Source organism: Aotus nancymaae, unplaced genomic scaffold (assembly GCF_030222135.1).
Source record: "Aotus nancymaae isolate 86718 unplaced genomic scaffold, 86718_ANA_hifiasm-v0.15.2.pri h1tg000033l, whole genome shotgun sequence".
NCBI classification, from domain to species: Eukaryota; Metazoa; Chordata; class Mammalia; order Primates; family Aotidae; genus Aotus; species Aotus nancymaae.
Genome location: NW_026988447.1, coordinates 44376659 through 44391587, shown reverse-complemented (window position 1 = coordinate 44391587; position 14929 = coordinate 44376659). Strand labels below are relative to the sequence as shown.

General features: G+C 36.9%; 1 protein-coding gene and 1 pseudogene across 8 annotated transcripts in view; both read left to right on the top strand.

Moving 5' to 3' along the window:
- The window catches only part of BLTP1 (bridge-like lipid transfer protein family member 1), a 222180-nt gene that overhangs the window by 96815 nt on the left and 110436 nt on the right, over positions 1-14929 (top strand). For all 8 annotated transcript variants that reach the window (XM_012473015.3, XM_012473016.3, XM_012473017.3 and 5 more), the window contains 5 exons: positions 471-617; positions 997-1124; positions 1460-1659; positions 5746-5943; positions 6603-6814. In XM_012473015.3, coding sequence (XP_012328438.2) covers positions 471-617; positions 997-1124; positions 1460-1659; positions 5746-5943; positions 6603-6814 — 885 coding nt within the window. The remainder of the gene's footprint in view (positions 1-470; positions 618-996; positions 1125-1459; positions 1660-5745; positions 5944-6602; positions 6815-14929) is intronic.
- Positions 3269-4417, top strand: LOC105731329 (protein-tyrosine sulfotransferase 1-like; annotated as a pseudogene).

Genomic DNA, 14929 nt, shown 5'->3' with positions numbered 1-14929 from the left:
AAATTTATCTGTATTATATAGGGACCAGAAGAGAGGTGAAAGTGAGACTGATTATTTTAGTCAACTGTTTGTTTAATATATATTGACATTTCATATGATAGAGTAGATGAATGAAAAAAAGAAATTTGAAAATATTCCTAGCAAAAAACGGGCCAATTATCAGAAACCAAGTTTGCTTTTAGGTCAGTAGAGTTTAGTGATCTTAAAAAATACCTGTAATTACTATATCATTTTTTCTTTTTCTCTGTAGGCTGATTTTACTTTAATATGTATTACTTTTCTCAGCCCTGATGCTATCAGTCTATTTCCTAGATTATCAAAGGTTTGGATTTTAAGGTGGGATGTAAAACTAGAACACAGCTGGCACATAGATGGGCATAGAGGGGCAGAGTGAATAAGTGAGTTGCTGTTGTGGATGATGTGGAAGGTATGAAAAGCTTTTGAAATAAATTCACTTATGATCTGTTTAGTTATCTTCCAAACAAGATGTTAGAGGAACAAAAACTGAGCACCCTCCAATAGGAACGACTGACCAAGGACAAGCACAGACCAATCTTACAATGAAGCAAGATAATGTAACAATTAAAGGACTTCAGACTAATGTTAGCATACCAAAGGTAACCATTTAATATTTAAAACTTTTTTCCTGAAAGAGGAGAGCGTTTTGATGGTGTTTGTCGTTTTTAGTTACCAACGTAAATAATGGTAGAACAGTGCATATTATTAAAAAATGTTTTATTCCTGTGATCTAATGTAGATTTAATGTAATCTAGATAGTTTAGTTAAGCAGAATATTAGATAATAGTAAAATGTTCCACATCCATCCAGTAAAAATTTAATTAGGATTATTTTATGAGAATCTGTATTCATAAACTTTGTCTTCACTGACAGATACATAGGTATTCCATTCTTAACAGTAGTTTTTCATTTTTATGCATATTTTATGTTTGTAATAACTTTTCACTTGTGAGTTCTGAAATTTTGTGTGTGTGTTAGGTAAACTTATGCTTGTTACAAGCCTCAGTGGAAGAATCTCCAACTACAGCTCCTAGTAGGAGTGTGACTCATGTTTCCCTAGTGGCATTGTGTTTTGACAGAATTGCTACACAAGTTCGTATGAACAGGTAAGAAAGGTTTTATTAATCTGAGCCATATTATCTTGCTGGATATAAAAGCAAGCCTTGGTCATCTTTTTAATACTTTTCTAAGAATGTAATGTTAAAACTCAAAACTGGTTTTGAAATTTCAAATGTTAATTTATAGATTAGTAAAATATGTCTTTAAAAATTTTTTTACTGTTTCTATTCATAATATCTTTCAGTAAACATTGAAGAATTTTTTATTGCTATTGGTAATAATAGAGTGTTTTTTTTTTAAAAAGCAAACCTTTTAGCTAAATGTTTTCTCTGAACCATATTATTTAAATGTTAAACATTTACTCTCTTTTCTTTTCATAAAGAGGTGTGGTTGAAGAGACTTCAAACAATGCAGAACCTGGTAGAACATCAAATTTTGATAGGTATGTTCACGCCACAAAGATGCAGCCTCAGTCATCTGGATCTCTCAGATCAAATGCTGGAGCAGAAAAAGGAAAAGAAATTGCAGCCAAGTTAAACATTCATCGAGTTCACGGGCAACTTAGGGGTCTTGATACAACAGGTAGGATTCTACAACAAATATGTTATTCCTTGGCATATATAAATGTAAGATGATTTTGCAAAAGGGAATATGGTTTTTTCCTTTGAATATTGCTACAATTTGAGTATTCTACAAGAAAGAGAAAGATATTTCTCCCTATATTGAACACATGGTATTTAGCTACTTGTCACTCTTATTCTCTACAGAACAGAAAATAAACTTTGGTAGGAAGGTTAATTGATATGACCCAAATTAGGAACTGCTTCTATCTCCCATGCTTTTTTTCCATGCTATTTGCTTGCTCGTTATAGAACAGAGAGGACATGATCTTTATAGTCTTTCTTATTTCCTTAATCATTCTGTTTATAAAACAGTGTTAGAATTAATTGTAATATTAATCAAAACCAGAGAGTCTGTAAAATATAGCCGCAATAAAGTGACACACATTTCTCTTAAAGTTACTAGTGAGGTAAAAGGAAAGTAGAGCTGTTTGTTATACATCATTTTAATATTTTTGACTCTTATTTAGCATATTTTCTCATTTAGATCCTTAAATGATTTCAGAATGTCAGAGATTCAATTCAGAAAAAATTAGATTTGTTAATCGTGTTTGAGATGATTGCTCTTTATGTGGGATGGGAGCCCAATCCTGAATAAACAAATGAATTCCTTGAGTTTGCTTACTGTATTTTATAGGTTCTGACATTTCCATGATTCTGGTCTCCATTTCTGGGTCTGTGTAACTATTTTTTCACTTTCTCGGGGCTTATTTTTTTCATCCCATGTGTGAGACTCAAAGCATTTGACCTGAGGTTTTCAAGGAACTTTTCATGACTGCCTAAGATCTGTCGTCCTAAAACTGGTAAAAAATGTGGTGACTTGAGTGAAGAGGCGTTTATTTGCTCTGTAGTTTGCACTGGTAACCAGTTTGCACTCAGGTGTTATACAGACCATAAGCAGTATCTTATATAATTTTGAAAGACATTGTCATGAAGGAAAAACTCTCATCGAAGACAAAGCTCCTAACGAAATTCCAAGGTGGACTTTTTTGTAAAAATGTGGCAAAAATGTAGATGTCTTTGCTTATATGTACATTTGGTATCTGCCTAAGGATACTTAATAACCTCATATTTATTACCCTCATAGGGAGGCAATCTCGGTGTCTGGTTGTGTTGTTAGAGGCTTTCCATTGCACACTTTTTCATAATTTTTGGAACTTTGATACAGCTGAATAAGTATGAAATTAAAGACAAATACAAAAAAACTAAATGAGAAAATTATAGGAAAATGTAGATGAATTACTCTCTGAGAAAGACTTTTTAATGATAAATGTAAAGAATGATATTTCCATAGGATGGAGTATTATATAGCTCTTAAAATGATATCTTTGAAGGCTGCTGAGGCAGGTGCAGGTCGGAGCAGCGCTGCTCTGCGGGGCCAAGCTGGGCTGGCAGCACTGGCGCCTGGCGGTGAGGGTGCGCTCCTGAGTGGCCCCTGACCGAGGGTAGTGGGACTAGCGGCTGAGCCCAGGATGCTGGCAAGGTGGTGCAGTGGCTCCTCACTCATCCCAGATGTTGGTCATCTTTCTGAAGTAGACTCTCCATGGCCTGAACATTTTCTGAAATTCATTTTGAGCAAAATATCTGTTTAATAACAAGATGACCACATCAAGATGGTTGGAAAACTGAAGCAAAACTTACTATTGGCACATCTGGTGATGTTCTGTGACCGTATTTTACTTGGGCCAGCATGCCATGGAATGCCATCACCAGATAGAGGAATGCAGCCAGCTAGTCAAATCAGAGAACACAAGGGCCACCATAAGAACTGGCCTGGACCTCAAAGCCTCAAAGCCTTTGCCTATCACAAAGATATGCCTTTAATATTTATTGGAGGTGTGCCTCGGAGTGGAACCACACTCATGAGGGCCATGCTGGATGCACATCCTGACATTCGCTATGGAGAGGAAACCAGGGTCATTCCCCAAATCCTGGCCCTGAAGCAGATGTGATCACGGTCAAGTAAAGAGAAGATCCGGCTGGATGAGGCTGGTGTTACTGATGAGGTGCTCGAATCTGCCATGCAAGCCTTCTTATTAGAAATCATAATTAAGCATGAGGAGCCAGCCCCTTATTTATGTAATAAAGATCCTTTTGCCCTGAAATCCTTAACTTACCTTGCTAGGTTATTCCTCAATGCCAAGTTTCTCCTGATGGTCAGAGATGGCTGGGCATCAGTACATTCGATGATTTCTCGAAAAGTTACTATAGCTGGATTTGACCTGAACAGCTACAGGGACTGCTTGACCAAGTGGAATCGTGCCGTAGAGACCATGTATAACCAGTGTATAGAGGTTGGTTATAAAAAGTGCATGTTGGTTCACTACGAATAGCTTGTCTTACATCCTGAACGGTGGATGAGAACACTCTTAAAGTTCTTCCATATTCCCTGGAACCACTCGGTACTGCACCATGAAGAGATGATTGGGAAAGCTAGGGGAGTGTTTCTGTCAAAGTGGAGAGATCTACAGACCAAGTCATCAAGCCAGTCAATGTAGGAGCTCTATCAAAATGGGTTGGGAAGATAGCACCAGATGTTTTGCAAGACATGGCAGTGATTGCTCCTATGCTTGCCAAACTTGGATTTGACCCATATGCCAACCCACCTAACTACGGAAAACCTGATCCCAAAATTCTTGAAAACACTCGAAGCATCTATAAGGGAGAATTCCAGCTACCTGACTTTCTTAAAGAAAAACCATACTGAGCAAGTGGAGTAGCAGAACCGGGAGCCTCTTCTGTACCTGAGGAAAGAAGGCTGCCTTTTCAGTGAAGGGAAATTTCTAGGTCTGGCTGCCCCCTTCTGAGTGTCTGCACCTTGGCTGCATCTCCTCTTTGTCTCCTCTTTTTTTGCCGGTTTCCTCCCACTGAGAGGATGGAGGTGTCCACACACCTTTGGGCCTTGTGAGGGATCTGCCTCCTGAGTAAAGAGCTCTTGATCCTGATTCCATGCACAACCCTGCGATATGGAGCCCGGAAGGGACATGCGTTTCCTGTTAAAACTGATCTTGTCCTCTTTTCTTACCAGATTATGAAGTTTGTGTTCAAAGGGAGGGTTTAAAAATGGGATCCTATAAGCAGACTTGCACAGCTTCCTTTTGAAATAGGTTGTCTTTACACGTTCTAAAGCTTTGTAGAACACGTGTGCCTGTTTAAATGTATTGATGTGGGTAATATTAAATAATTATTTAAATGATTCATTTTAATGTTTCTGAGAAGTTGGGAAATTACCATTATACATTTACAACTTAATGACTTTTGTATTTTATTTTTCAAAATAAAAGCTTTCAATATGAGGCAAAAAAAAAAAAGATATCTTTGAAAAACTTTTAATGAGCTCAGGAAATTATCATGGTTTACTGTTGCATGAAAAATGGGAACCAAAGCTGGGTTTGCAAAGTGATCTCTAAAGGGCTAGAAGGCAGTGTACTTTAAATATAAATAAGTTATCTTTGAATGGTAAATTTACATGTGTTTTTAATATTCTTTTTTTAAATTATTCATTAGTGATAATTAGAGAAAGAAATGAAAAAAGTAAGATAAAGTACAACTTATCCCAGGCACTCAGGATGTTAATTTCCATGGTGTATCTGTAAGCAATGGAACTGTGACAAGGTCTATGTTAAATGATAGTTATATAAAATATGTTAGTATAAAACAGTCTTTTAGTAAAAGCTATAATTTGCCTTGAAAATAATGTTTTTCCTAAGGCTTGGTAATTAATTGAAATATTTTTTTATTTTGTGAGATGATGAAAGTATTTAAAACTACTATGAAGATTAACTATTTAGGACATCTTTATTTTTTAGAGTCTCCTATTATCATTCAGAAACAAATTCATACTACCTTTGAGCAACTTGTTAATCACGGAATCTTCTTCCTCTTAGGCAGCATTATTCTAAAAGTTAGTCATTTTGTTTATTTTTCTATCTTTTTGACAGAGTACTAAGATATGTTAAAGGCAACCAGTGTGCCAGATGTCCAAATGTTTGTTTGTTTATGTAAGCTAATGTCTTTAAAAATGGCCATTTTGCTTTCTTGATAATAGACATTGGGACCTGTGCCATCACTGCTATTCCTTTTGAGAAGTCCAAAGTTTTATTTACTCTTGAAGAGTTGGATGAATTTACTTTTGTGGATGAAACTGATCAGCAAGCTGTTCCAGATGTAACTCGAATAGGTCCCAGCCAAGAAAAATGGGGATGGATAATGTTTGAATGTGGACTTGAAAATTTAACCATAAAAGGCAAGCATTTTTTGTTGAATTCTGCTTACGTAGGGGACAAATTTGCCCTGTATTGCAGAAATGTTTTGAACAATTATGGCTTTCAGTAACCTGAATCAACATAATAAAGTTGGAAGTGTGGTATCTGGGATTATTTACCAGGGGTGAGTACCCCATACCAGTTACTTAATTATGTGATTTCAAAACTAGGTAGAGCTTGAACAAAACAATGTGTTATTCAGAAAAAGTTCCCAGATAAAATATAAAGCCACTCAATATTTTGAAACTTTGCATCTTTGAAAACTGGATCTTTGATCAGTAAGATTATGCCATATAGAATATAAAAACGGTAAATTCTTTATTTAGTGAAAAATATCTACTTATAATTATATTTATTTTCCTATGTATTATTGAGTAGTATTTCAAAAAGGAAGGTTGAAATGTCCATAACACTTTTTTAGATTTAGTCATAGATAATATAGTAACTACTATAAGTAGTAGTAATTATATATACCTACAATTATTTACCTTATAATTCAAAGTTACATTACTTTTATAGATAAGGGTAAACACTTGGTAAGAAAAAAATAGCCTTTATGAAATTTTATGCCAGATATTGTAGAGTACAGCATTAACACACTTATTGACTATTTATAATAAATACTTTTTTATTTTTATAGGAGGAAGACAGTCTGGTGCTGTTTTATATAACAGTTTTGGAATTATGGGTAAAGCTAGTGACACAGAAAGGGGTGGAGTGCTGACATCCAATAATTCTTCTGATTCTCCAACTGGCAGTGGCTATAATACTGATGTCTCTGATGATAATCTTCCATGTGACCGGACAAGCCCTTCTTCAGACTTAAATGGAAATTCTGTTTCAGATGAACAAGTCAGTGACTTTCTAATAATAATAATGATGCTTTTGAAAAATGACAAAACTACATTCACAATTCAAAATTAGTTTCTGGAGTATATATGCCTATCTTTTCCTGTTTTGGATTTATGATATCTGCTTAAATGTTGGTCAAAGTATATTGGTGAATATACTACTAGAACATAATTTCTGAAGTATATCATAGATATATTTATATCCATCATAGTCCTAGCATTATGCCTTGCTTATATTAGATAATAAGTATTTGTTAGAATAATAAATTAATAAAATTTAAGGGAAGCCCACCTATAGGTTTTGGAGATTTTAGCAGAAGTCATTTTGGTATTGGTAGTATGTTATGTCACTTCTAAATATTTTTGTCAGTATCTGCTTATTTCAGTTAGAGTTCTGATTAATACCTTATATGCAACTTATTTTTTATTTTTATTATGGTAGAATTAGATGGGTAGTGTTGAGTACAGTAACAGCAACAACAAAAATATTCCAAATTTGAGGTTGAAGAAATGTTGTGCCATTAACTGGTGACCTGGGGCAAGTTCCTTACCTTCTCCTAAGTTTCTTTACTGGTAACGGGAGTATGGTCTTGATACTGACCTTGCAGCATTGTGAAGATTGAAGCAGACAATACATATGAAGGGCTTAGCTCAGTATCTAGTACATAGTAAGAACTTAGTAACTGTTCTTCTTATACATACATATATTTCGGATCACTTTGAAAATTAGACCAATTGGAGAGGAAAAAGTTCCAAAGAAACCACCTTTTAATTAGGAAATCTAGTATGCTTATCTAGTAATCATGGGTATACTCACCTTTACCCCCCAGATTCCTAGGGATTTATTTTTAAAACATTTTTTTTTATTTAATGTGTAATTTAATGAGTTTAATCACAGTTTTATTTGGAGGTCTTTGGAGGTGTTTGGGGGATGGATTATCACTATAATTAAGGACATTTAAAAATACAATAGCCACTCACTGGACAAAAGAGCTGGGAAGAACTTAGCCATTCTTTCCCTTTCCTTCACCTACTAAAATACTTGACAGAATTCATGCATCTTTCTTGATATCCAGGTCGTGCTCTCCTTGCTGAAAGTCCTCCTTGAATTTGCTAACATTACTTTCTTTGGGTTCTCTGACTTTATTGGTCCATTTCCTTATGGAATTTTTTAATCTTCTTAAATGTAGTATTCTTCCCATGTTCTGTTCTTGGCTGTTCTTCTTATTTGTCTACTCCCTGACAAATTTCATTTCCTAAGTCATTTTCATAATTTAATGACACTTCTCCTTCCCACTGGCCACATCTTTAGCACCAGCTCTTAACCTGAGCTCCAGAATTGTATCTAGTGGCCTTTTAGACATCATCATTTAGTACTTGGCAGAGTTGTGAAGGACCGTAGTTCCTGAACAACATTTCTAGACACACCCTGGGCCAGAAGGGAACCCACTGCATTGAAGGAAAGGACCCAGTCCTGGCAGAATCAGTCACCTGCTGACTAAAGAGGTTTTGGGCCCCGAATAACCAGCAGCAATACCCAGGTAGTACATCATGGGCCTTGGGTGGCACTCTGCGATGTGCTGGCTTTAGGTGCAATCTAGCACATCCCTAGCTGTGGTGGCTATAGTGAGAGATTCATTCTGCGTGAGAAAAGCAAAGGGAAAAGTAAAGGGGACTTTGTCTTGCACCTTAGATGGCAGCATAGCCACAGTGTGCAGAGCACTAAGCAGGTTCTTGGCGTCCCTGATTCCTGGATGTGGCTCCTGGATGGCATTTCTGGGCCTGCCCTGGATCAGCGGGGAGCCTGCTGTCCCGAAGAGTGAGTTTCAGGCCTGGCAGCATTCACCACAAGCTGACCGAACAGCCCTTGGGCCTTAAGTGAACATCAGTGGTAGTCTGACAGTACTCCCCATGGGCCTGTGATGGTGGTGGCCATGGGGTGAGGGCTCTCTGCCTGTGGAAAGGGAAGAGTGGGAAACTCTGTGTCTCGCGATGTGAGTACCAGCTCAGCCATGGTAGAATAGAACACCAGGTAGATTTATAAGGTTTTTTTCTACAGTTGTTGCCTCAAGGATAGCATCTCTGGACCTGCCCAGAGCCTGGGGAACTCACCACTCTGAAGAGAAAGACTCACACCTGACTGGCTTTTCCACCTGCTGCTTGTAAAGCTCTAGGTCTGTGAGCAAACATAGATGGAAGCCAGGTAGTGGTTACAGCAGGTCCTGGGTGAGACTCAGTGCTATGCTGGCTTCGGATCTAACCCTAAACAGTTCCAGTGAGGGTAGCCACAGGGGTGCTTGTGTCACTGCTTCCCCAGCTCTAGGATGCTCAGCACACAGAGAGAGGGACTCTGGGAGAAAGTAAGGGAAGAGAATAAGAGCCTCTGCCTAGTAATCTGGAGAATCTTCTGGATTTTATCCAAGACCACCAAGGTGGTACCTCTGTAAGTTGCAAGAACAGTGTTACTGGGCTTGGAGTGCCACCTAATGCAGATATGACTGTGCTGACCCAAAACTAATAACACCAAAGTCCCTTTGAATACCTGAAGAGCCTTCCCAAGAAGGATGGGTACAAACAAGCCCAGACTGTGAAGACAACAATAAACATCTAATTCTTCAATGCCCAGACATTGATAAACATACAGCCAGCAAATTATGACCTCACCAAATGAATTAAATAAGGCACCAGGGACTAATCCCGAAAAAACAGGTGTGTGACCTTTCAGACAGAATTCAAAATAACTGTGTTGAGGAAACTCAAAGAAATTCAAGGTAAAAGAAAGAAGGGATTCAGAATCTTATTAAATAAATTTTACAAATTTAAATATTTAAAAAGAATCAAGCAGAAACTCTGGAGCTGAAAAATGCAAGTGACACAGTGAAGAATGCATCAGAGTCTCTTAATAGCAAAACTGTTCAAGCAGAAGATGGAATTAGTGAGCTTGAAGACAGGTTGTTTGGAAATACACAGAGGAGACAAAGAAAAAAGGAATGAAGTATGCCTACAATATCTAGAAAATGGCCTCAAAAGGGTAAATCTAAGAGTTACTGACCCTAAAGAGAAGGTAGAGAAAGAGATGAGTAGAAAGTTTATTTAAAGTGATAACAGCAGAGAACTTCCCAAACATTGAGAAAGATACCAATATTCAAGTACAAGAAGGTGTAGAATACCAAGCAGATTTAAACCAATTAAGACTACCTCAGGATATTTAATAATTAAACTCCCAAAGGTCAAGCATAAGAATCCTAAAAGTAGCAAGAGAAAAGAAACAAATAACATATGATGGAGCTCTGATACGACTGGCAGCAGACTTCTAAGTGGAAATCTTATAGGCCAGGAGAGAGTGGCATGACATATTTAAAGTGCTGAAGGAAAAACACTTTTAAAAGAATAGAATATCTGGCAAAAATATCCTTCAAATATGAAGGAGAAGTAAAGAATTTCCCAGACAAACTGAAACTGAGGGATTTCATCAACACTAGACCTGTCCTACAAGAAATGCTAAAGAGAGTTCTTTAATCTGAAAGAAAAGGATGTTAATGAGCAGTAAGAAATCATCTGAAGGTACAGAACTGACTGATAATAGTAAGTAGACAGAGAAACACAAAATGTTATAACCCTGTAACTGCCATATAAACTACTCTTAAGTAGAAAGACTAAAAGATGAACCAAAAATAACTACAACTTTTCAAGACATAGTGCAATAAGATAATTAGAAACAATAAAAAAGTTAAAAAGTAGAGATGAAGTTAAAGTATAGAATTTTTTTTTTTTTTATTATACTTTAACTTCTGGGGTACATGTGCAGAATGTGCAGGTTTGTTACATAGGTATACACGTGCCATGGTAGTTTGCTGCATCCATCACCCTGTCATCTACATTAGGTATTTCTCCTAATGCTATCCCTCCCTTAGCCCCCAACCCCTTACTATCCCCCCCAGCCTCCCACTCCCTGCTAGGCCCCAGTTTGTGATGTTCCCCTCCCTGTGTCCATGTGTTCTCATTGTTCAATAGCCACTTATGAGTGAGAACATGTGGTGTTTGGTTTTCTGTTCTTGTGTCAGTGTGCTGAGAATGATGGTTTCCAGCTTTATCCATGTCCCTGGAAAGGACATGAACTCATCTTTTTTTATGGCTGCATAGTATTCCATGATGTTTATGTGCCACATTTTCTTTACCCAGTCTGTCATTGTTGGGCATTTGGGTTGGTTCCAGATCTTTGCTATTGTGAACAGTGCTGCAGTAAACATATGTGTGCATGTGGCTTCACCCCTGGGATGCAGGGCTGGTTCAGCATACACAAATCTATAAACATAATCCATCACATGAACAGAACCAAAGATAAAAACCACATGAAAGTATAGAAAATACTGTCTCATAAACCATTATTTTAAGATAACAACTTACCACTGCTTGCATAAACAAACAAGCAAAAAGAAAACTAATAAAAATTCTAATCCTAATGCTATCCCTCCCCCAGGTCCCCACCCCCTGCTATCCCTTCCTTTGCCCGCACCCTCTGACAGGCTCCAGTGTGTGATGTTCCCCTCCCTGGGTCCATGTGTTCTCATTGTTCAATACCCACTTGTAAGTGAGAACATGTGGTGTTTGGTTTTCTGTTCTTGTGTCAGTTTGCTGAGAATGATGGTTTCCAGCTTTATCCATGTTCTGCAAAGGACATGAACTTGTGTACACTGTTGGTGGGAATATAGTTTAACCCCTGTGGAGAACAGTTGGAAGTTTCCTCAAAAACTAAAAACAGAGCTACCCACAATCCAGCAATCTCATTGCTAGGTACATACCCCAAAGAAGGAAATCAGTATATTGAAGAGATAGCTGCTCTTACATGTTTATTACAGCACTGTTCACAATAACCAACATTTGGAAGCAACCATCAACAGACTCATGGATAAAGAGAATGTGGTCCATATACACAAGGGATTACTATTCAGCCATAAAAAAGAATGAGGTTTTGTCATTTGCCACAAAATGAATGGAACTGGATGTCATTATATTGAGTGAAGAAGCCAAGCACAGAAAGACAAACTTCACATGTTCTCACTTATTTGTGTGGGCTAAAAATAAAAACCTGTGAATTCACAGAGATCGAGAGTAGAAGCATAGTTATCAGAGCCTTGGAATGTTAGTATGTCTTGCAGAGCTGGGAAGAAGGTGGAGATGGTTAATGGTGCAAAAAATAGTTAGAAAGAGTAAGATGCATATGCTGGCACAAGAGGGTGATTATAGTAAAAAATTTAATTACATATTTAAAAATAAGTATAAGAGTATAATTGGTTTATTTGTAGCAAAGGATAATTGCTTCAGGTGATGGATACCCCATTTACCCTGATATGATTATTAAACATTGCATGCCTGTATCAGAATATCTCATGTAACCCATAAATATATACACCTACTATGTATGAACAAAAATTAAAAATAATTAAAAATAAGTAAACTACAAGTCTTTTAGGATAAATCTTCAATTTGTCTTTGAAGTTTCTAAATATACGACAACATTTTTATAAAGTATGTATCAATTGATAGTGTTTAGACATCTCATTTTTTATCAAGAAATTATGTAACAAGACAATGTGGTGGTGTGACACATGTTTAGGATTTGGAATAAAAAGAAAAAAACTTGTTTATACTCCTAAAAAAAATTGTGCTTCTTACCTTCTTGCATTCTGAAGAGTGGTGGCTACACATTTCAAAATTATTCCTACTTCTCAATACAGATTCAGAATACTAGCGTATTAAATAGAGACTTTAAACATAATCCATCACATAAACAGAACCAATGACAAAAACCACATGATTATCTCAATAGATGCAGAAACGGCCTTCAACAAAAATCAACAGCCCTTCATGCTAAAAACTCTCAATAAACTAGATATTGATGGAATGTATCTCAAAATATGAGCTATTTATGACAAACCCACAGCCAATATCATACTGAAGGGGCAAAAACTGGAAGCATTCCCTTTAAAAACTGGCACAAGACAAGGGTGCCCTCTCTTACCACTTTTATTCAACATAATATTAAAAATTCTGGCCAGGGCAGTCAGGCAAAAGAAAGAAATAAAGGGTATTCAATTAGGAAAAGAGAAAGTCAAATTGTCTCTGTTTGCAGATGACCTAATTTATATCTTTTGAAGACCCCATCGTCTCAGTCCAAAATCTCCTTAAGCTGATAAGCAACTTCAGCAAAGTCTCAGGATACAAAATCAGTGTGCAACAATCACAAGCATTCCTATATACCAATAACAGACAGAGAACCAAATGATGAGTGAACTCCCATTCACAATGGCTACAAAGAGAATAAAATACCTAGGAATACAACTTATCAGGGATGTGAAGGACCTCTTCAAGGACAACTACAAACAACTGCTCAAGGAAATAAGAGAGGACACAAACAAATGGAAAAACATTCCATGCTTATGGTTAGGAAGAATTAGTATTGTGAAAATGGCCATACTGCCCAAAGTAATTTATAGATTCAGTGCTATCCCATCAGGCTACCATTGACTTTCTTCACAGTATTGGAAAAAATTCCAATGTGGAACTGAAAAAGAGCCTGTATAGCCAAAACAATCCTAAGCAAAAGAACAAAGCTGGAGGCATCATGTTACCTGACTTCAAACTATATTATAAGGCTACAGTAACAAAAACAGCATGGTACTGGTACCAAAACAGATATATAGACCAACGGAACAGAACAGAGGCCTCAGAAATAATGCTACACATCTACAATGATCTGATCTCTGACAAACCTGACAAAAACAAGCAATGGGGAAATGATTCTCTATTTAATAAATGGTGTTGGGAAAACTGGCTAGCCATATGAAGAAAGCTGAAACTGCATCCCTTCCTTACACCTTATACAAAAATTAACTCAGGTTGGATTAAAGACTTAAACGTAAGACCTAAAATCATAAAAAAAAACCCTAGGAGAAAACCTAGGCAATACCATTCAGGACATAGGCATGGGCAAAGACTTCATGACTAAAACACCAAAGCAATGGCAACAAAAGCCAAAATAGACATGGAATCTAATTAAAGAGCTCTGCACAGCAACAGAAACTATCATCAGAGTGAAAAAGCAATCTAGAGAATGGGAGAAAATTTTTGCAATCTATCCATCTGACAAAGGGCTAATATCCAGAATCTACAAAGAACTTAAACAGATTTACAAGAAAAAAAAAAATCAAAAGTGGGCAAATTACACTTCTCAAAAAAAGACATTTATGCAGCCAACAAACATGAAAAAAAGCTCATCATCATTGGTCATTAGAGAAATGGAAATCAAAACCACAATGAGATACCATCACGTGCCAGTTAAAATGCTGATCATTAAAAAGTCAGGAAATAACAGATGCTGGAGAGGATGTGGAGAAATAGGAACACTTTTACCCTGTTGGTGGGACTATAAATTAGTTCAACCATTGTGGGAGACAGTGTGGCAATTTCTCAAGGATCTAGAACTAGAAATTCCATTTGATCCCCAATCCCATTACTGGGTATATACCCAAAGGATTATAAATCATTCTACTATAAAGACACATGCACATGTATGTTTATTGTGGCAATGTTCACAATAGCAAAGACTTGGAACCAACCCAAATGCCCATCAATGATAGACTGAATAAAGAAAATGTGGCACATATACACCATGGAATACTATGCAGCCATCAAAAAGGATGAGTTCATGTCCTTTCCAGGTACATGGATGAATCTGGAAACCATCATTCTCAGCAAACTAATATAAAACCAGAAAACCAAACACTGCATGTTCTCACTCATAAGTGAGAGTTGAACAATAAGAACACACAGACACAGGGAGGGGAACATCACACATCAGGACCTGTTGGGGGGTTGGAGGGCTGGGGAGGGGATAGCATTAGGAGAAATACCTAATGTAGATGACAGGTTGATGGGTGCAGCAAACCACCATGGCACCCATGTACATATGTAAAACCTGCACATTCTGCACATGTATCCCAGAACTTAAAGTATAATAAAATAAATAAAAAATAAAATTTTAAAGTGTTATTTATTTGAACATGTACTACATTAGTATTTTTTATTGCGCTTTATTTGGAAGTTTGAAATATTC